Raw genomic sequence first — 22,877 nt, forward strand, 5'->3', positions numbered from 1 at the left:
CCTCTTGTCCAATGCAAATTTTTTGAGCTATTCAAACTGTTAATTCAGCAGATGCAGGATTTTGTTGGTGTTGAACCAGTGGATTATCCAAGTGATTAGATGTTTTCCTATTAATACCTTAACATACTTTCTATTCCTTTTTTTAAATAAAAGAGGTTACACGGTGGTATAATAAATTTTCCAGTTTGTTGGGAACACAGGAAGCAGCAGCCTGTCACCCAAATGCTGGACCACTGGATTTCCAAACAATTGGAAAGCAGATTATGAAAGTTTTAGAACACAAAACAGTGCAGCACGGGCCCTTCAGCCCACCATGTTGTGCCAAACCATACGAACACCTATTCCATGATCAATCTAATTCTTCCCTCCTGCACAGCCCATAACCCTCCATTTTACTTACTTCCATGTGCCTATCTAACAGCCTTTTAAATGTCCTGATTGTATCAGCCTCTACCACCACCCCTGGCAGTGCATTCCAGGCACCCACCACTCTGTGTAGAGAACCTACCTCTGACATCTCCCCTGAACATTCCTCCTCTAACCTTAAATGGATGTCCTCTGGTATTGGCCATTGCTGCCCTGGGGAACAGGTGCTGACTGTCCACTCTATCTATGCCCCTCATGATCTTATACACCTCTATCAAGTCGCCCCTCATCCTGCGTTGCTCCAAAGAGAAAAGCCCCAGCGCGGCAACTTTGAGGAATCTATGGACATGGACCCCAAGATCCCTCTGTTCCTCCACCCTGCTCAGAATCCTGTCATTAACCTTGTTCTCCCCCTTCATGTTAATTCTTCCAAAGTGTGTCACTTCACACTTTTCTGGATTGAACTCCATCTGCCACTTCTCCGCCCAGCTCAGCATCCTGTCTATATCCTGTTATAACCAATGTCAACCTTCTATACTATCCACAACCCCTCCAACCTGTGTGTCATTTGCAAACTTACTAACCTATTCCCCCCCACCCCCGCCATTTCCTCATCCATGTCATTTATGAAAACCAGAACAGATCCCTGCTGAACAGGCAGAATATTATTCATCTACGACCACCCTCTGCCTTCTGTGGGCAAGCCAATTCCAAATCCACTCAACCAAGTCTCCATGGATCCCATGCCTCATGACTTTCTGGATGAGCCTAACATGGGGAACCTCGTCAAGCACCTTAGTGAAGTCCATATATTGTAGTAACAATGAGAGTTAATGAGGGGGCAGCACAAGTGATGCTGTCCATGTAAATTTGGCAAGTCTTCTGTCAAATTCACACATGCCACATTGGTTATGAAAGTAAAAGAACATAGGATCCAAAGGAATGTGGCAAATTGAATTTAAAAATTGCTCAAAGGCAAAAAAGTAAAGTATAATCATTGACAGGAGTGTTGGTGCTTGAAGGACTATGCACAATGGAGACCTTCAGGTCAAAGTAAGGGTTCCTTGCTTTTAATGATATAGAATGTAAGGAAAAAAATTGCTGATGCCCCGGCAGAGATATTTGTATGATCATTATCCATGGACAAGGTACCAGAAGACTGGAAGGTGGTGAATGTTGTGCATTTAAGAAGGGCTGCAAGGTCAAACCAGGTGAGCCTGACATCAGTGGTAGGAAAGTTACTGGAGGGGATTTTGAGAGAGAGGAGCTACCTGCATTTGGAAAGGCAAGCACTGATTAAGAATAGTCAGCATGGTTTGTGCATGGGAAATTGGGCCTCACAAATTTGATTGAGCTTTTTTTTTGAAGAGGTGACCAAGAAAGTTGTCAAGGGCAGTATGATAGACATCATCATCATGGACTTTAGCAAGGCCTTTGAAAAGGTCTAACATGAAAAGCCAATCCAGAAGAACTAGATTTGCAGGGGGAGGAGAACCAGAGTGTTAGAGCAGATAGTGAGGTGGAGGAGGAAAAAGGTCATGCGAGGACTGCAGGTATCGACAGAAATCAAAGGTTTGCACGTGATAGAAATGTTCTCAGGTGCATCTATTTCAATGCAAGAGTATTGTAGGTAAAGCAGATGAGCTTAGGGCGTGGATAGACACGTGGGATTACGACATTATTGCTATTAATGAGACTTGGTTGCAGGAGGGGCAGGACTGGCAGCTTAATGTTCCGGGGTTCCGTTGTTCCAGATGTGATGGGGAGGCATGAAAGGGGGAGGAGTGGCATTACTAGTCAGGGAAAGTATCACAGCTGTGCGTAGACAGGAAAGCCTGGAGGGCTCGTCTACAGAGGCCATATGGGTGGAGCTGAGGAACAGGAAAGATGAGGCCACACAAATAGGGTTGCATTATAGACCACCCAATAGTCAGAGAGAATTGGAAGAACAAATCTGTAGTGAGATAGCAGACCGATGTAAGAAACAGAAAGTTGTAATAGTAGGGGATTTTAACTTTCCACATATTGACTGGGATTCCCACACTGTGAAAGGGCTGGATGGCTTGGAATTTGTCAAATATGTTCAGGAAAGTTTTCTAAATCAATATATAGAGGTGCCAACGAGAGAGAATGCAATAAATGATCTCCTATTAGGGAACCAGACAGGTCAGGTGACAGAAGTATATGTGGGTGAGCATTTTGGGTCCAGTGACCATAGTTTCAAGTTAATTATGGATAAGGACAGGTCTGGTCCTCGGGTTGAGGCTCTAAATTGGAGAAAGGCCAATTTTGTGGAAATGAGGAAGGATCTAGGAAGAGCGGATTGAGATAAGTTGTTTTCTGGTAAGGATGTGTTTCAGTAAGTGGAAGGCCTTCAAAGGCGAAATTTTGAGAGTCATGTTCCTGCCAGAATTAAAGGCAAAATTAACAAGCATAGGGAACCTTGGTTTTCAAGGGATATTGGCAACCTGGTTAAGAAAGAGAGAGGTGTATAGCAGGTATAGGCAACTAGGAACAAATGAGGTACTTGAAGAGTATAGAAAATGGAAGAAAATACTAAAAAAAAGGAAATCAGGAAGGCAAAAAGAAAACATGAGGTTGCTTTGGCAGATAATGTGAAGGTAAACCCGAAGGGTTTCTACAAGTATATTAAGAGTAAAAGGATAGTAAGGGACAAAATTGGTCTCCTAGAAGATCAAAGTGGTTATTTATGTGTGGAGCCTCAGGAGATGGGGGAGATCGTAAGAAGTTTTTCTGCATCAGTATTTACTCAGGAAACCGGCACAGTAGATATGGAAGGAAGGGAAACAGGCAATAGTGTCATGGAACATATAGAGATTAAAGAAGAGGAGGTGCTTGCTGCCTTACAGTGAATAAAGGTAGATAAATCCCCCAGGCCTGACAAAATATTTCCTCGGACATTGAGAGAGACTGTGTATAAATTGGAGGGGCCCTGGCAGATATATTTAAAATGTCCTTAGCAACAGGTGCAGTGCCAGAGGACTGGAGGGTAGCTCAGATTGTTCTGTTGTTTAAAAAAGGCTCGAAAAGTAAACCAGATAATTACAGGCCGGTGAGCCTGACATCAGTAGTAGGTAAACTATTGGAAGGTGTTCTGAGAGATTGGATATATAAGTATTTGGACAGCCAAGGGCTGATTAAGGATAGTCAGCAGGGCTTTGTGCGTGGTAGATCGTGGTTAACGAATCTTGTAGAGTTTCTCTGAGGAGGTTACCACGAAAGTAGATGAAAGAAAAGCTGTGGATGTTGTCTACATGGACTTCAGTAAGGCCTTTAACAAGGTCCCACATGGGAGGTTAGTTCAGAAGGTTCAGACACTAGGTATTCATGGAAAGGTTGTAAACTGGATTCGAAATTGGCTGGGTGGGAGAAGACAGTGCGGTAGTGGATGATTGTTTCTCAGACTGGAGGCCTGTGACGAGTGGTGTGCCTCAGGGATCTGTGCTGGGGCCATTGTTGTTTGTTGTCTATATCAATGATCCAGATGATAATGTGGTAAATTGAATCAGCAAGTTTGGTGATGACACTAAGATTGGAGGTGTAGTGGACAGTGAGGAAGGCTTTCAAAGCTTGCAGAGGGATCTGAACCAACTGGAAGAATGGGCCAGAAAATGGCAGATGGAATTTAATGCAGACAAGTGTGAGGTGTTGCATTTTGGAAGGACAAATCAAGGTAGGACATACACAGTAAATGGTAGGACACTGAGGAGCGCAGAGGAACAAAGGGATCTGGGAGTTCAGATACATAATTCCCTGAAAGTGGCATCACAGGTAGACAGGGTTGTAAAAATGCTCTTGGCATCCTGGCATTCATAAATCAAAGTATTGAGTACAGGAATTGGGATGTTATGGTGAGGTTGTATAAGACATTGGTGAGGCCAAATTTGGAGTATTGTGTGCAGTTCTGGTCACCTAACTATAAGGAAGGATATCAGTAAGATTGAAAGAGTGCAGAGGAGATTTACTAGAATGTTGCCAGGTCTTCAGGAGTTGAGTTACAGGGAAAGGTTGAACAGGTTAGGACTTTATTCCTTGGAGCGTAGAAGAATGAGGGGAGATTTGATAGAGGTTTACAAAATTATGAGAGGTATAGACAGAGTTAATACGAGTAGGCTCTTTCCACCTAGATTAGGAGAGATAAGTACAAGAGGACATGGCTTTAGGGTGTAAGAGGAAAGGTTTAGGAGGAACTTTTCCACTCAAAGAGTAGTGGGATTGTGGAACGGGCTGCTATCTGATATAGTAAATGCGGGCTCACTCTTAAGTTTTAAGAATAAATTGGATAAATACATGGACAGGAGAGGTCTGGAGGGTTATGGACTGGGTGGAGGTAAATGGGACTAGGAATAATGTTTCCACAAGACTAGAAGGGCTGAATGTCCTGTTTTCTGTGCTGTAGTGTTCTTTGGTTCTATTAGATCACATGGGATCTTGACTGGCAGATTGGCAATAACATCTCCTCCTCACTGACGATCAACACAGGTGCACCTCGAGGATGTTCTACTCTCACTACACTCATGACCGTGTGCTTGAGCACAGCTCATACTCCATCTACAAATTCACTGATGACACCACTGTTGTCAGTAGAATCTCAGATGGTGATGAGGAGGCTTACAGGAGTGAGATAGATCAGGTGGTTGAGTGGTGTTGCAGCAAACTCGCACTCAACAGCAGCAAGATCAAGGAATTGATTGTGGAATTCAGGAAGGGAAGTCAGGAGAACACACACCAGTCCTTATTGAGGGGTCAGCGGTGGAAATGGTGAGCAGCTTCAAGTTCCTGGGTGTCAACATCTCAGAGGATCTATCCTGGGGCCAACACATTGATGCAATCATGAAGAAGGCATGCCAGCGGCTCAACTTTGTTAGGAGTTTGAGGGGATTTGGTATGTCACCAAAGACTCTTGGAAATTTCTATTGATGTACAGTGGAGAGCATTGGTCTGAGCTCCTGGTACAGGGGCTTGGGATCATGCACAGGATCACAAGAGAGTGCAGAGGGTTGTATACTCACCCAGCTCCATCACAGGCACAACCCTCCCCACCATCAAGGACATCTTCAAGAGTCAGTGCCTCAAGAAGGCAGGACTCTCACCATCTGGGACATGCCCTCTTCACGTTACTACCATCACGGAGGTATTGGAATTGGTTTATTATTGTCACTCGTACCGAGGTACAGTGAAAAACTTGTCTTGCATACCATTCATACAGGTACAGGAGCCTGTAGACCCAAACTCAACAATTCAGGAACAGCTTCTTGTCCTCTGCTATCAGATTTCTGAACTATCCACGAATGCTACCTCATTATTCCATTTTTCTTTGCACTATTTATTTTTGTAATTTATAGATTTTTATGTCTTTGCACTGTATTGCTGCCACAAAACAGCAAACTTTACGTCATGTAAGTCAGAGAAAATAAATCTGATTCTGATAGTCCATCAATCACTCAACATACACTCTCTAGCATTGACAGTTGTGTACCAAAGGTTGTTTAACATCAGCCCCTGCCTCACTCCCCCAACTAAACCTATCTAGAAAAAAAACAAAGGCACATGTGAATGACTTGAAGGGCAACTTGCGGATGTTGACATTCATTATTCTGCAAATGTATTGCTATACATTTATTGTCACTGGGTTTTAATATAAACTCTCTCCTCAACAGCACTACGAAAATATCTTCACCAGACCAACTGCAACAGTTAACCTAACTCAGAGTTATCTTTTCAGATGAGCGAGTGAATGAGGGAAAAAGAAATAGAAAAAGGCAACAGAACCCAAGGGTATAGAGAATAAAGAAAAACCATAGAAGAAATGACGTGACCTCAGACCACAGTAGAGAACTTACCCAAGTCTTGGATACTATCTTGCGTTAAGCCACAGTTGTACAATTTTAACACTTGCAGATGTGGAACATGCCTCAGCTCCTGAAATAAAGTTGCTAAACCACATCCAACACTTTTATTCATGGAGAGGTCCAGAATCTCCAAATTTGTGGTGACAGATAAAGCCTTCCCTTCAAAATAGAATAGAAAATTTTTAAAAAAGTTAGTGCTAAGGGTACATTGATTACACAGTTCCAAGTATAATATTTTGCCAACTTTAACTAAACAATGGTGGTGGTTGTTACTTGAATTACAAGATCTTGCAGAAAAGTGTCTAGAACCAAGGATCACAGTCTCAGAATACTAGTTTAGAAATAAAATGTCTTCACAGAGGTTAATGAATCTTTGGAATTCTCGACAGAAGGTGACTATGGAGGTTCAGTGGCTAGAAGTTTTCAAGAGAGATTGATGGATCAAAAAACTAATCACTGGAGGAACTCAGTGGGTCAGGCAGCATCTGTGGAGCAAAAAGGACAGTCGATGTTTTGGGTCAAGATCCTTCCAGATGAACTTTTTTTTGCTCCAGATTGCAGCATCTCCAGTCTCTTGTCTCTCCAGATTGACACAAGGAGGAAACAAGGGACATCGGGTTAGTGGAGAAAAGTGGTGCTGAGGTAATAATAATATACTGTATAAAAAATTCAGCCATGATCTTATTGAATGATGAAGCCGACATGAGGTGGCAAATGATGTACAGCAGCTTCTATTTATGACGTCCACTAAGTCCATGTCCATAATATCTCAGTATTACTCTTGAGCATGATAAAGTAGCCAACAGATGATTAAAATAAAAATCCATGCGGCTGTCAGTGAGGAGGAGAGCTTCAGAGTAAATAACTAGATATTACATTTACTACGCATTACCTTAGAAGACATCAAAGACTAATTATTACTACACAGACACGAGACACTGCAGATGCTGCAATCTAGAGCAAGAAACAATCTGCTGGAGGAACTCAGCAGGTCAAGAGGCATCTGGAAGGGGAAAGGAATTGCTGATTGAAGCAGGGTTTTGCCACAAAATGTCGACAATTCCTTCCCTCTCACAGATGCTGCTTGACTCACTGAGTTCCTGCAGCAGATTCTTTGCATAATGCAATGTGAATTCTGTACAAGTGGGAGAAGTAGCATCAATACAGTTGTCAGTAAAATTGAAAAAGGGGGTTTAAGAAGGACTGAAACGTGCACAGATACAATATAGAACATGAAGCAGTACAGCACAGGAAAAAGCCCTTGGGCCCGCGATGTCTGTGCTAAACACGATGCCAAATTAAACCAAGTCTCTGATGCCTGCAGATGATCCATATCCCTCCATATTCATGTGTCTGTGTAACAGCCTCTTAAAAGCCACAATTATATACAGTATGCTTAAACCACTACTCTAGGCAGCCCATTCCAGGCACCTACCACTCTCTCTGTAAAAACACTCTCCCCCTCTAATCTTAAATGCATGTCCTCTAGTACTTGACACTTCTACCCTGTGAAGATGATTCTGACCATCTACCCTCTCATAATTTTATAAATTTCTACCAGGTCTCCCCTCAGCCTCCAAAGCTCCAGAGAAAACAACCCAAGTTTGTCCAACCTTTCCTGATAGCTCATACTCTCTAATCTAGGCAGCATCCTGGTAAACCTATACTGCACCCTTTCCAAAGCCTCCACATCCTTCCTATAATGGAGTGACCAGAATTGCACACAATACTCCAAGTGTGGCCTAATCAAAGTTTCATACAGCTGCAACATTACTTCCTGACCATTTTACTCAATGCCCCAACAAATGAAGGCAAGCATGCATCAAGCCTTTTTTTATTACCCAAACTACTTGCATGGCCACTTTCAGGGAGTTATGAACTTGGACCCCAAGGTTCCTCTGTACATCAGTGCTGTTAAGGGTCCTGTCATTAACTGTATACTTTCCCCTTACATTTGACCTCCCAAAGTGCAACACCTCACACTTGGCCAGATTAAACTCCATGCATGTGGGGAAAGACTGGAAAAGGAGCAAAAGGATTGTCTTGGCAGTAAGTAGCCAAGTTTTGCTGGGCAGGGACAGACTGAAACAATGTGTCTACCAGGATTGTCCTGCTTGTGGACCTTGGCTCTGCATGGTTGGGGTACTGAGGCTGGAGGTTATGGAGGGGAGAACACTACAGGAAATTAAGTAAGAGAAAATATCTTTATTAGTCACATATACATCAAAACACACAGTGAAATGCATCTTTCTGTGTAGAGTGTTCTGGGGGCAGCCCACAAGTGTCGCCACGCTTCTGGCGCAACATAGCACGCCCACAACTTCCTAACCCGTACGTCTTTGCAATGTGGGAGGAAACCAGAGCACCCGGAGGAAATCCACGCAGACACGGGGAGAACATACAAACTCCTCACAGACAGTGGTGGGAATTGAACCTGGGTCGCTGGCACTGTAATAGTGTTACGCTAACCACTACACTACTGTGCCTGCCCTGTGCATCACCATCTGTCTGGGAGACAATAACCCATGTTCAAATGTGAAGTCAAGATCCAGAAAGAGGTTCAAGAGAAATATTCAGGTGAAGAGTTTCTATGTTTCTATGTTCTAAGAGGTAGAGGTCAGAAGTCAGTTCACCAAACACCACCTCCATTGCCCTTGTCAGAAGATTGGGATAATGAAAACACGAGCAAGGAGTGGGACTGGGATGACAACTGGGTCAGAAAAAAGTACGACAACACGAGAAAAGGCCCTTCAGCCCAACTCGTCCATGCCAACCAAGCTGCCTACCTGAGCTATTCCCATTTGCCTACATTTGGCCCATATCCCTCTAAACCTTTCCTATCCATGTCTAAATGCCTTTTAAACATTGCAATTGTACCTGCCTCTACCATGTCCTCTGGCAGCTCATTCCATATACCCACCACTCTTTATTTGAAGAAGTTGCCCCTCGTGTCCCTTTTACAACTTTCCCTTCTCTCCTCAAGCCTGTGCCCTCTATTTTAAGACTCCTCTACCCTGGGAAAAAGACTATGACCATTGACCTTATTGGTGCCCCTCAATTAATTTATATACCCCTATAAGGTCATCCATCAGCCTCCTATACTCCAGGGAAAACAGTCCCTGCCTATCCAACCTCTCCTTATAACTCAAGCCTTCCTGTCCTGATAACATCCTCATGAATCTTTTCTGCACCCTTTCCAGCTAAATGGTATCCTTCCTATAGATGGGTGACCAGAACTACACACAATACCATAATTTCACCAGTGACTTGTACTGTTATAGAGCTCAGAGCCACAGAATCGGAGCTATACAGCATGGAAACAGGCTCTTCAGCCCAACGTCCGTGCCAACCAAGTTGCCTACCTGAGCATTCCCATTTGCCTGCATTTCACCCATTTCCCTTTTAAACATTTTCCTATCCATGTACCTATCCAAACGCCTTTTAAACATTGTAATTGTACCCACCTCAACCACTTCCTCTGACAGCTTGCTCCATATACCACCACCGCTGTTTGAAACAGAGGAGAGATTTAGAGGGATTATAGAATTGAAGCGTCATTTAAGTTTTATATTGTTTGAAAGAAGAGGTTTTGAGGCACAGAATGTGGCCAAAGATAAAGTGAAACTGCAGACCATGACAACTTTTAGAGCAAGTCAGTACCACTGCAGAAGCGAAAGAGCATACAAGAGTCGACATATGGCATGAGCATTGTTCTCAGAAGGCAAGGAAGCAGTAATTCAAGAAACGTTGATAGTTTGAACATACCTATGATCTTTGGTGGACCCAGATATTGAAGGATGCCACTTTATTTGGAATCTACATTGAATAAGTTGGAAAATGACACATTTGGTAAGAGTAGAGATGTGGCTATGAAAGCAAATTCTGTCAACACATCAAAGGCAAGAAGAGGAGCAGAAATCACTAAGGCTGAACAAGGTAAATGAGACAGATGGAAATCCCATCAGGGAGGAGACAAGTATAATCTGAACATTATTGGAAGAGGAGTGGCAATGAATTGAACAGTAATTGGAGCAAAAATTGCTGATGTTACATAGAACAGTACAGCACAGGAACAGGTCCTTTGGCCCATGATGTCTGTGCCAATCAAGATGCCAATACAAACTAACCTTTCTCATTTCCACAACATTGGCCTTTCTCCAATTTTGAACTCCCAACTCGAGGACCAGACTGATTCTTATCCATAATTAACTTGAAACTATCTGCTTTGCCACTTCTCCTGGTAGCGCGTTCGAGGCACCTACCTCTTTGTTAAAAAATTGCCATAAATCTCCTTTAAACTTTCTCTCCCTCACCTTAAAGCCATGTCCTCTAGTAATTGACATTTCCACCCCAGGGAAAAGACTATCTACCCTATCTATGCCTCTCATAATTCTACCAAATCATTAATATTTTACAACCAAGGTCTCCCCTCACTGTCCACACCACTACTAGTTATATCTGCAACATACTAATCATATCTCCTGTATATGGTCAACTGTGTGCTCAACAGGCACAACACTCCCCACCATCGAGGACATCTTCAAGAGGTGGTGCCTCAAGAAGGCAACATCTATCACTAAGGTCCCTCGCCATTCAGAACATGCCGTCTTCTCATTACTACCATCAAAGAAGATGGTACAGGAGCCTGAAGGTCCACACTCAACAATTCAGGTTCAGCTTCTTCCCCTCCATCATCAGATTTCTTAATGGTCCATGAACCCATGAACACTACCTCATTATTCCTCGTTTTTTTGCACCATTTATTTTTGTAATTTACAGTAATCTTATGTCTTTGCACTGTACTGCTGCCACAAAAAAACAAATTTCATGTCATCTAAGTCAATGATAATAAATCTGAATTTGATTCTGATCTTGAACTTTAAACTGATTCTGAAATGGCCTAGTGAGCCACAGTTGAAAGGCAAATAAGCATGGCAGTAAATAAATGCCCCAAGTGAATAAAAACATCCTTAAATTTGAATTACTTCCCTCTAAGGAACTTCAAAATAAAAAAAAAATCATACTCTGCTTGCTTTGACAGAAAACATAACCTTTAAGTCACACACTTACAAGATAAAAATTTTAAAACAGAGTACCTAAGCTGTGATAAGCAATTATTACCCAAGGCAATTCCATCTTCTCTTGTTAGATTACAATCAACTAGCTTTAGAATCTTCAGTGTAGAGCATGGCTGGAGTTTCTGAGAAAAGAGAGAAAGGTTCCCTCCCAAGTCACTATTCCAGGATAAATCGATCTTTTCAATGTTGACCAGAAGCTGGAGAGAGTCACCTGCAATGTAATTCCACAATTATCCTTCTGTTTAATTCCCTGTAAACATTTGCATTAGAAATAGTATTTATTATCTTTTTGTCACTAATCAGGTGAGGGTTCAGACATTATTGAACAGACAATGTTTTAACACATGGAGAAACTGGAAAGAAAACTGCACCTTCAAGCTTCACCCAAAAGTCTGTAATACAAATTTGCAAAAAACTTGTCAACTAAGTGCACCTACCCAGTGAGGAAATGTCCAGACCAGAGAGACCACAACTAGCCAGCTCAAGCACCCTCAGCTGAGGTGTATGTTGCAGATGACTGGTCAGCAGTTTCAGAGCTCCACCAATTAACTCATTCCATGACAAGTCCAGCTCCTCCAAGGTTGGCAAATTGGGCAGTAGAGCAGCTGTGAAAAACCAATTGACTGCCAATTACTGTAAGATATGGTTCAACTATGTAGTGTTAGCAATACAACCAGGACCATCTCAATCTCAAGCATGAGCAGGCTGAAAGTATATGACTACAAGAGTCACACTCTAACAAATGCTCCCATTTGGATAATGTTGGTGGGTGATGTTAGGGCCTATTAAGGACAAGAGTGGGAACTTTCACATGGATGCTGAAGGGAGTGCAAAGATACAAACGAGCACTTTGCATCTGGCTTCACAAGGAAGAAGGTGTTTCCAAATGAATAATAGAGCTCCAGTAAAATAATGAAAGTTCTGATGCAGGAATATGACCTGAAAAATCAACAATTCTTTTCCTCCAAAGAGGCTGCTCAACCCACTACTCTACTCCCTATACATTCATGACTGTGTGGCCAGATTCCGCTCTAACTCCATCTACAAGTTTGCAGATGATACCACCGTTGTAGGCCATATCTTAAACAGCGATGAGTTGGAGTACAGGAAGGAGATAGAGAGCTTAGTGGAATGGTGTCATGTCAACAACCTTTCCCTCAATGTCAATAAAACAAAAGAGCTGGTCATTGACTTCAGGAAAGGAGGCAGTGTACATGCACCTATCTACATCAATGGTGCTGAGGTCGAGAGGGTTGAGAGTTTCAAGTTCCTGGGAGTGAACATCACCAACAGCCTGTCCTGGTCAAATCACGTAGAAGCCATGGCCAAGAAAGCTCACCAGTGCCTCTACTTCCTCAGGAGGCTAAAGAAATTTGGTTTGTCCCCTTTGACTCTCACCAACTTTTACAAATGCACCATAGAAAGCATCCTATCTGGATGTATCATGGCTTGGTACGGCAACTGCTCTGCCCAGGACCGCAAGAAACTGCAGAGAGTTGTGGACACAGCCCAGCACATTACGGACACCAGCCTCCCCTCCTTGGACTCTGTCTTTACCTCTCACTGTCTTGGTGAAGCAGCCCGCATAATCAAAGACCCCACCCACCCAGGACATTCTCCCTTCTCTCCTCTTCCATCGGGTAGAAGATAAAGGAGCCTGAAAGCACGTACCACCAGACTTAAGGACAGCTTCTACCCCACTGTGGTAAGACTATTGAATGGTTCCCTTATACAATGAGATGGACTCTGACCTCATGATCTACCTTGTTGTGACCTCGCACCTTATCGCACTGCACTTTCTCTGTAGCTGTGACACTTTACTCTATTGTTATTGTTGTTAGCTGTACTACATCAATGCCCTCTGTACTGACTCAATATAACTGCACTGTGTAATGAATTGACCTGTATGATCATTTTGTAAGACAAGCTTTTCACTGTACCTTGGTACAAGTGACAATAATAAACCAATACCAATACCTAGTTCCTCCAGCAGATTGTTTGCTCCTCCAGATTATGGCATCTGCAGTCTCATGTCTCTAATAATAGAAGAGACACGAGACTACTTATTTTAGAAATTGATAAAATGGGATATATTAGAAAAATTGGCTGACTCAAAGAGGACCAGATGGGTTGTTTCCTCGGATTTTGAGAGAAGGATGGGAGGAAACCACAGTGGCAATGACCACAATGCCCATTAGGGGATTAATGAGGGCAGGGCAGTGGTCATTGTCTACATGGATGTTAGCAAGGCCTTTGACAAGGTTCTGTATAGTAGGCTAGTCTGGAAGGCTACATCACATGGGATCCAGGGTAAGCAAGCCAACTGGGTCAAAATTGGCTTGGTGATGTCAGAGGGTGGTAGTGGAGGGTTGTTTTTCAGATTGGGAGGCCTGAGACCAGCAGTGAGCCACAGGGATTGGTGTTGGTGCTACTCTTGTTAACATCCATATTAACAACTTGGAACAGAACAGAGTTGGCATGGTTAGTAAATTTGCAGGTGACACCAAAATTGATGGTATAGTGGACAGTGAAGAAGGTTACTTAAGATTACAACAGGATCTAGAACAACTGGGTAAGTGGGCCAAGGAATGGCAGATGGAATTTAACTTGGACAAGTGCGAAGTGTTGCATTTTGGGAAGTTAAACCAGTCTGGACTGGCACAGTAAATGGCAGGGCCCTGGAGAGCATTGTAGAACAGAGAGAGCTAGGGGTACAAGTACATAATTCTTTGAAAGTGGCAACAGATGTAGACAAGGTGGAGGTGTTTGACAGGGCATCTATTGCAAGAGTGGGGACATCATGGGGCAGAATTTGTTTTGTGTGTCCAAAAGGATTTCTTGAAGCAGTATGTGGATAGTCCAACAGAGGGGAGGCTATACTGGATCTTGTACTAGGGAATGAGCCTGGCCAAGTAACTAACCTTTCCGTGGGTGAACACTTGGGAAACAGTGATCATAACTCCTTAAACTTTAAAATAGTGATGAATAAGATTGGACCTTGCAGGGAAGTATTAAATTGGGGGAGGGCAAATTCTGAGGAGATCAGACAGGAACTAGGAAGAGTTAACTGGGAATTGTTGTTTCCGAGCAAATCCACATCTGACAAGTGGAGTTTGCTTAAAGACCACCTGCACAGAGTTCAGGGACGGTTTGTTACAGAGTGAAGGACAAGGATGGCAGGGCAAGGGATCCGTGGGTAAGGAGAGAGGTAGTTAGTCACGAAGTGGGAAGCACTGCAAGGCTTAAGAAGCTGGAATGAAACAGATCATTTGGCTACCATAAAGGAGCCAGAAGGGAACTCAAGAAGGAAGAAGTGAGCCAGGAGGGGTGATGAAAAGTCCTTGGTAAGTGGGATTAGAGAGAATCCCTAGACATTCTGCACATTCAACACATTCCAAAGCATTCTCAACACCTGTGCCTCACAAGGCTACATCCTCAGCCCTCTACTCCCTATATACTCATATGACTGTGTGGACAGATTCTGCTCTAATTCCATCTACAAGCTTGCAGATGATACCACAGTCCGTAGTAGGCCGTATCTCAAACAATGATGAGTCAGAGTACAGGAAGGAGATAGGGAGTTTAGGTACACAGTGTCATGACAACAACTTTTCCCTTAATGTCAGCAAAACAAAAGAGCTGGTCATTCACTTCAGGAAAGGGAGCAGTGTACATGCACCTGTCTGCATTGATGGTGCTGAGGTCAAGAGGGTTGAGAGCCTCAAGTTCATAGGAGTGAACATTCTCAATAGCTTGCCCTGGTCCGACCACGTAGACGCCATGGCTAAGAAAGCTCAACAGCACCTCTACTTCCTCAGGAGGCTAAAGACATTTGGCATGTCCCCTTTGATAGTCACCAACTTTTATCAATGCACCATAAAAAGCATCCTATATGGATGCATCACAGCTTGGTATGGCAACTGCTCTGCCCAAGACTGCAAGAAACTGCAGAGAGTTGTGGACACAGCCCCAGCACATTACAGAAACCAGCCTCCCCTCCATGGACCTCCCTCTGCCTTGGTGAAGCAGCCAGCATAATCAAAGACACAACCCACCCAGGTCATTCTCTTTTCTCCCCTCTTCCATCAGGCAGAAGATACAGGGGCCTGGGGGCACATACCATCAGGCTCAAGGACAGCTTCTATCCTGCTATACAAGATTAATGGCAGGACACCTAGCAGTGTGGAGGAACAGAGGGATCTTGGGGTCCACGTCCATAGACCCCTCAAGGTTGCCACACAGGTCCAGAGGGTTGTTAAGAAGGCGTATGGAGTGTTGACCTTCATTAGCTGGGGTATTGAGTTCAAGAGCCACGAGGTGATGTTGCAGCTCTACAGAACTCTGGTCAGACCACACTTGGAGTATTGTGTTCAGTTCTGGTCGCCTCATTATAGAAAGGATGTGGAAGCTTTAGAGAGGGTGCAGAGGAGATTTACCAGGATATTGCCTGTTTAGAGAATATGTCTTATGAGGATAGGTTGAGCGAGCTAGGGCTTTTCTCTTTGGAGAGGAGAATGATGAGAGGTGATTTGATAGAGGTGTACAAGATGATAAGAGGCATAGATCGAGTGGACAGTCGACAGCGGCTAACACGAGGGGACATAATTTTAAGGTGATTGGAGAAAGGTTTCAGGGGGATATCAGGGGTAAGTTTTTTTGCACAGAGAGTGGTGGGTGCATGGAATGTATTGCCGGCAGAAGTTGTGGGGGCAGATACATTAGGGACATTTAAGGGACTCTTAGATAGACACATGAATGACAGAAAAATAGGGAACTATGTGGGAGGGAAGGGTTAGCTAGATTTTAGAGCAGGATAAAATGTTGGCACAACATTGTGGGCTGAAGGCCCTGTACTGTGCTGTAGTGTTCTATGTTCTGCTGTGATAAGACTATTGAATGGTTCCCTTGTACAATGAGATGGATTCTTGACCTCACAATCTACCATGTTATGACCTTGCATCTTATTGTCCACTTGCAATGCACTTCCCAGTAGCTGCGACACTTTACTCTGTATTGTTATTGTGTTTACCCTGTACTACCCCAATGCACTGTGTAATGAATTGATCTATACAAAGGGTATGCAAGACAAGTTTTTCACTGTACCTTGGATGTCAGTAATGACTTAGAGTCATTTCAAAGCTGTCTGGCAACAGAATCTGAAAGGATTCAGAGTTCCAGGTAAGAATGATACAAATTTGGTAGCAGACAAGACTTGATAGGAAAGAATTTTGAGATAGAGCACAAGTTTGCAAGGACTCAGGCAATGTAGTTGATGCTGCCCTTTGATTTGGTACAGCAAGGCACCCAAAGGGCAATTTATTCTTGCCAGGAACACCTGTGAAAAATTAACTTACCCAACTGGACAATATCATTTGTGGTGAGCCGACTGTTATTGAGGTTCATTCACTTGTGGTGTGGCTTCTTTCCCAGCTTGTCCATGAACTCAACAACTTGTTCCCATCTTGCTGTAGTGCTCTCAACATCTGCAATAATTCAATTCATCTCAATTCAATACAATGCAAGTGCACATGCAGAAAGAGGCAAACGTTTCATTGTTGATAAATTCATTAAACTATAATGTACAGCTACAACCTCCATTACTTTGCCACCCATCCTCCACACTGAGTTCCTAATAGTTCAGCAACCTTCCTTATTGCTTAATCGCACACAGTATTACCAAAATTTAAAAGCAACTGATCAATGCATACAATGACAAAGTCAACATTATAAAACATACCCCTCCAAAACTATCCAAGTGATTTTGCATCAAGCTTTCAATAGCACCCCTCACCCACTGCAACCACTTAAGCTTTCAAGATAGGACCTGCAAACAATCCCTTTGTTCGAGGCACAATCCTTGGGAGGCCCAATTTTCTAAGTGTTGGGAAATGGCTACTTAATAATGGCATCCAATGTGCACAATTAAAAAACACACTGTACTTGGACCAAGAGCTTTATTATTGGTACAATGCCTGATATCTGTTTCTATAATAGAATAGAAACGACATAGGTAGGAAAAGGGAAGAGGTACTGAAAAAAGACTACAGGGAGTTTGGAAGGAAGTTGAGAAGCAGGACCACAAAGGTAGTAACTTCAGCATTACTGCCCGTGCCACACGACAGTGAGTATAGGAATAGAATGAGATGGAGGTTAAATGCGTGGCTGAGGGATTGGAGTGAGGGGCAGGGATTCAGATTTCTGGATCATTGGGCCTCTTTTGGGGCAGGTATGACCTGTACAAAAAGGACGGGTTGCACTTGAATCCCAGGGGGACCAATATCCTGGCAGGGAGGTTTGCTAAGGCTACTGGGGAGAGTTTAAACTAGAATTGTTGGGGGGTGGGATCCAAATCGGAGAGACTGGAGAAGAGGTGTTTGGCTATCAAATAGAGAAAGCTTGTAGCCGGTATGAGAGGAAGGATAGGCAGCTGATAGAGAAGGGACGAGCTCAGACAGACGGTTTGAGATGTGTCTATTTTAACACAAGTTGTGAACAAGACGGATGAGCTTAGAGCTTGGATAAATACTTGGAGCTATGATGTGGTGGCCAGTACAGAGACTTAGATGGCTCAGGGACAGGAATGGTTACTTCAAGTGCTGGGGTTTAGATAGAACCATAGAACCATACAGCACAATACAGGCCCTTCGGCCCACCATGTTGTGCCGACCTTTAAACCACACCTAAGACTATCTAACCCCTTCCTCCCACATATCCCTCTATCTTAAATTCCTCCATATGCTTATTGAACAATCTCTTGAACTTGACCAACGTATCAGACTCCACCACCACCCCAGGCAGCGCATTCCATGCACCAACCACTCTCTGGGTGAAAAAACTCCCTCTGATGTCTCCCTTGAACTTCCCACCCATTACCTTAAAGCCATGCCCTCTTGTATTGAGCATTGGTGCCCTGGGAAAGAGGCACTGGCTGTCCACTCTATCTATTCCTCTTAATATTTTGTATACCTCTATCATGTCTCCCCTCATCCACCTTCACTCCAATGAGAAAAGCCCTAGTTCCTTTAGTCTCTCCTCATAATCCATACTCTCTAGTCCAGGCAGCATCCTGGTAAATCTCCTCTGCACCCTTTCCAACGCCTCCACATCCTTCCTATAATGAGGCAACCAGAACTGGACACAGTACTCCAAGTGTGGCCTAACCAGAGTTTTGTAAAGCTGCATCATTACTTCGCAGCTCTTAAACTCGATCCCATGACTTATGAAAGCTAACATCCCATAAGCTTTCTTAACTACCCTATCCACCTGTGAGGCAACTTTCAGTGATCTGTGGATATGCACCCCGAAATCCCTCTGCTCCTCCACAATGCCCAGAGTCCTGCCATTTACCTTGTACTCTGCCTTGGAGTTTGTCCTTCCAAAGTGTACCACCTCACACTTCTATGGATTGAACTCCATATGCCACTTCTCAGCCCAGCTCTGCATCCTGTCAATATCCCTCTGTAAGCTTCAACAACCCTCCACACTATCCACAACACCATCGACCTTTGTGTCATCTGCAAATTTGCTAACCCACCCTTCCACCCCCTCATCTAAGTCATTAATAAATATCACAAAAAGTAGAGGTCCCAGAACCGATCCCTGTGGGACACCACTAGTCACAGCCCTCCAATCTGAATGCACTCCCTCCACCACGACCCTCTGCTTTCTACAGGCAAGCCAATTCTGAATCCACATGGCCAAGCCTCCCTGGATCCCTTGGCCTCTGACCTTCTGAAGAAGCCTACCATGTGGAACCTTGTCAAACGCCTTACTAAAATCCATGTAGACCACATCTACTGCACTACCCTCATCAATTTTCCTGGTCGCCTCCTCAAAGAACCCTATCAGGCTTGTGAGGCATGATCTTCCCTTCACAAAGTCATGCTGGCTGTCCCTAATCAGTCCATGATTCTCTAAATGCTCATAGATCCTATCTCTTAGAATCCTTTCTAAGTTTACCCACCACAGACGTAAGGTTCACTGGTCTGTAATTCCCTGGACTATCCCTACGACCTTTTTTGAATAAGGGAACAACATTCGCCACCCTCCAATCCTCTAGTACCATCCCCGTGGACAACAAGGACTCAAAGATCCTAGCCAATAGTTCAGCAATCTCCTCCCTCGCCTCATGAAGCAGCCTGGGGACTATTCCGTCAGGCCCTGGGGACTTATCTGTCCTAATATTTTCTAACAGCTCCAACACATCCTCTCTCTTAATATCCACATACTCTAGAACATGACCCTTACTAAAACTGTCCTCAGCATCATCAAGACCCCTCTCCTTGGTGAATACTGAAGAGAAGTATTCATTGAGAACCTCACCCACTTCTACAGCTTCCAGGCACATCTTCCCACCTTTGTCTTTAATCAGACCTACCTTTACTCTCGCCATCCTTCTGCTCTTCACATACGAGAAAAAAGCCTTGGGATTCTCCTTAACCCTACTCGCCAAAGCTTTTTCATGACCCCTTCTCGCTCTCCTCAGCCCTTTCTTAAGTTCCTTCCTTGCTACTCTATATTCCTCACAAGCCCTGTCTGATCCTTGCTGCTTACACCTTATGTATGCTGCTTTCTTCTTCCTAACTAGTTGTTCCACCTCTCGTCACCCACAGTTCCTTCACCCTACCATTCCTTCTCTGCCTCACTGGGACAAATTTATCCCTAACATCCTGGAAGAGATCCCTGAACATCAACCACATCTCCATAGAACATTTCCCTTCAAAACTGTCATCCCAATTTACACTCTCAAGTTCTCGCCTTATAGCCTCATAATTTGCCTTTCCCCAATTAAATATCTTCCCGTCCTCTTTGCTCCTATCCTTGTCCATGACAATGCTGAAGGTTATGGAGCAGTGGTCACTGACCCCCAAATGCTCACCCACCGATAGATCTGTCACCTGACCCGGTTCATTACCTAAAACTAGGTCTAATATGTCATTCCTTCTAGTCAGCCTGTCAACATACTGTGAAAGGAATCCGTCCTGGACACACTTAACAAACTCCACCCCGTCTAAACCTTTGGCACTGAGCAGGTGCCAATCAATATTAGGGAAGTTGAAGTCTCCCACGATAATAACCCGGTTATTTTTGCCTCCCAGTCTGCTCCTCAGTATCCCTACTGCTACCGGGGGGCCTATAGTATACTCCTAGTAGAGTAACTGCTCCTTTCTTGTTCCTAACTTCTACCCATATTGACTCTAGAGAGGATCCTTCTACATTATTCACCCTTTCTGCAGCTGTAATAGTGTCCCTGACCAGTATCGCCACCCCTCCTCCTCTTCTCCCCCCCTCCCTATTCCTTTTAAAACACTGAAAACCAGGAATATTCAATATCCATTCCTGCCCTGATGTCAGCCATGTCTCTGTAATAGCCACAATATCGTAGTCCCATGTACTTATCCAAACTCTCTGTTCATTTCCCTTATTCCTGATGCTTCTTGCATTTAAGTAAATGCACTTTAGCCCATCCACCTTACTACTTTTATACCCTGTACTCTGCTTCTCCTTCCTCAAAGTCTCTCTACCTGTTAGATCAGACTTTTCCCCATCCGCTTCTCCCTCTGACTTACTCCTCCAGTTCCCATCCCCCTCGTTTCAGAAAGGACAGGGAGAGAGGCAAAAGAGGTGGGGGAGTGGCACTGTTGACCAGAGATAGTGTCACGGCTACAGAAAAGGTGGACGTCATGGAGGGACTGTCTACGGAATCTCTGTGGGTGGAGGTTAGGAACAGGAAGGGGTCAATAATTTTACTGGGTGTTTTTTATAGGCCGTCCAATAGTAACAGGGATATCGAGGAGCAGATAGGGAAGCAGATCCTAGGATGGTGTGATAATAACAGAGTTGTCGTGATGGGAGATTTTAATTTCCCAAATATCGATTGGCATCTCTATACAGTGAGGGGTTTAGATGGGGTGGAGTTTGTTAAGTGTGTTCAGGAAGGATTCTTGACACAATATGCAGATAAGCCTACAAGAGGAGAGGCTGTGCTTGATTTAGTATTGGGAAATGAACCTGGTCAGGTGTCAGATCTCTCAGTGGGAGAGCATTTTGGAGATAGTGATCATAATTCGATCTCCTTTACGAAAGCATTGGAGAGAGATAGGAACAGACAGACTAGAAAGGCGTTTACTTGGAGTAAAGGGAATTATGAGGCTCTCAGGCAGGAAACTGGAAGCTTAAATTGGGAACAAATGTTCTCAGGAAAAAGTATGGAAGAAATGTGGCAAATATTCAGGGGATATTTGTATGGAGTTCTGCATAGGCATGTTCCAATGAGACAGGGAAGTTACCATAGGATACAAGAACCATGGTGTACAAAGGCTATAAGAAATCTAGTCAAAAGGAAAAGTTTACAGAAGGTTCAGAGAGCTAGGTAATGTTAGAAATCTGGAAGAGTATAAGGCTAACAGGAAGGAGCTTCAGAAGGAAATTAGGAAAGCCAAAAGGGGCCATGAGAAGGCCTTGGCGGGCAGGATTAAGGAAAACCCCAAGGCATTCTACAAGTATGTGAAGAGTAAGAGGATAAGACGCGAAAGAATAGGACCTATCAAGTGTAACAGTGGGAAAATGTGTATGGATCCGGAGGAAATACCAGAGGTACTTAATGAATACTTTACTTCAGTATTCACTATGGAAAAGGACCTTGGTGATTGTAGTGATGGCTTGCAGCAGACTGAAAAGCTTGAGCAAGTAGATATTAAGAAAGGGGAGGTGCTGGAGCTTTTGGAAAGCATCAAGTTGGATAAGTCGCCGGGAGAGAAGGAATGGCAGGGTGAAGGAACCGTGGGTGACGAGAGAGGTGGAACGACTTGTTAAGGAGAAGAAGGTAACATACGTGAGGTATAAGCAGCAAGGTTCAGACAGGGCCCGTGAGGAATATAGGGTAGCGAGGAAGGAACTTAAGAAAGGGCTGAGGAGAGCTAGAAGGGGACATGAAAAGACTTTGGCTAGTAGGGTTAAGGAAAATCCCAAGGCCTTTTTCAAGTACGTGAAGGGTAGGAGGATGGCTAGGGTGAAGGTAGGTCCGATTAAAGACAAAGGTGGGAGAATTTGCCTGGAGGCGGCGGAAGTGGGAGAAGTTCTGAATGAGTACTTCTCTTCGGTATTCACCAGGGAGAGGGGTCTTGATGATGCGGAAGGGAGTGCTAGTAGGGGTAATGTTCTCAAGGTTGTTGATATCAAGAGAGAGGATGTGTTGAAGTTGTTAAATAATATTAAGACAGATAAATCTCTGGGGCCTGACGGGATTTTCCCCAGGCTGCTTCGAGAGGCTAGGGAGGAGATTGCTGAACCGCTGGTAAGGATCTTTGAGTCCTCGTTGTCTACGGGGGTGGTGCCGGAGGATTGGAGGATTGCGAATGTGGTCCCCTTGTTCAAAAAAGGTAATAGGGATAGGCCAGGGAATTATAGACCGGTGAGTCTCACGTCTGTGGTGGGTAAGCTGTTGGAAAGGATTCTAAGGGATAGGATTTATGAACACCTAGAGAATCATGGACACCTAGGGACAGCCAGCATGGCTTTGTGAAGGGAAGATCTTGCCTCACAAGCCTGATAGAGTTCT

At 43.9% G+C, this 22,877-nt stretch overlaps 1 protein-coding gene across 1 annotated transcript in view; it reads right to left on the bottom strand.

The window, feature by feature from the left end:
* The window catches only part of lrrc31 (leucine rich repeat containing 31), a 54,914-nt gene that overhangs the window by 27,859 nt on the left and 4,178 nt on the right, over positions 1-22,877 (bottom strand). Inside the window, exons 2-5 of the mRNA XM_052018471.1 lie at positions 16,672-16,800; positions 11,755-11,922; positions 11,361-11,528; positions 6,231-6,398 (exon numbers count right to left, since the gene is read on the bottom strand). Coding sequence (XP_051874431.1) covers positions 6,231-6,398; positions 11,361-11,528; positions 11,755-11,922; positions 16,672-16,720 — 553 coding nt within the window. The 5' untranslated portion in view covers positions 16,721-16,800. The remainder of the gene's footprint in view (positions 1-6,230; positions 6,399-11,360; positions 11,529-11,754; positions 11,923-16,671; positions 16,801-22,877) is intronic.

Source organism: Pristis pectinata, chromosome 6, assembly GCF_009764475.1.
Source record: "Pristis pectinata isolate sPriPec2 chromosome 6, sPriPec2.1.pri, whole genome shotgun sequence".
In the NCBI taxonomy this organism is placed as follows: domain Eukaryota; kingdom Metazoa; phylum Chordata; class Chondrichthyes; order Rhinopristiformes; family Pristidae; genus Pristis; species Pristis pectinata.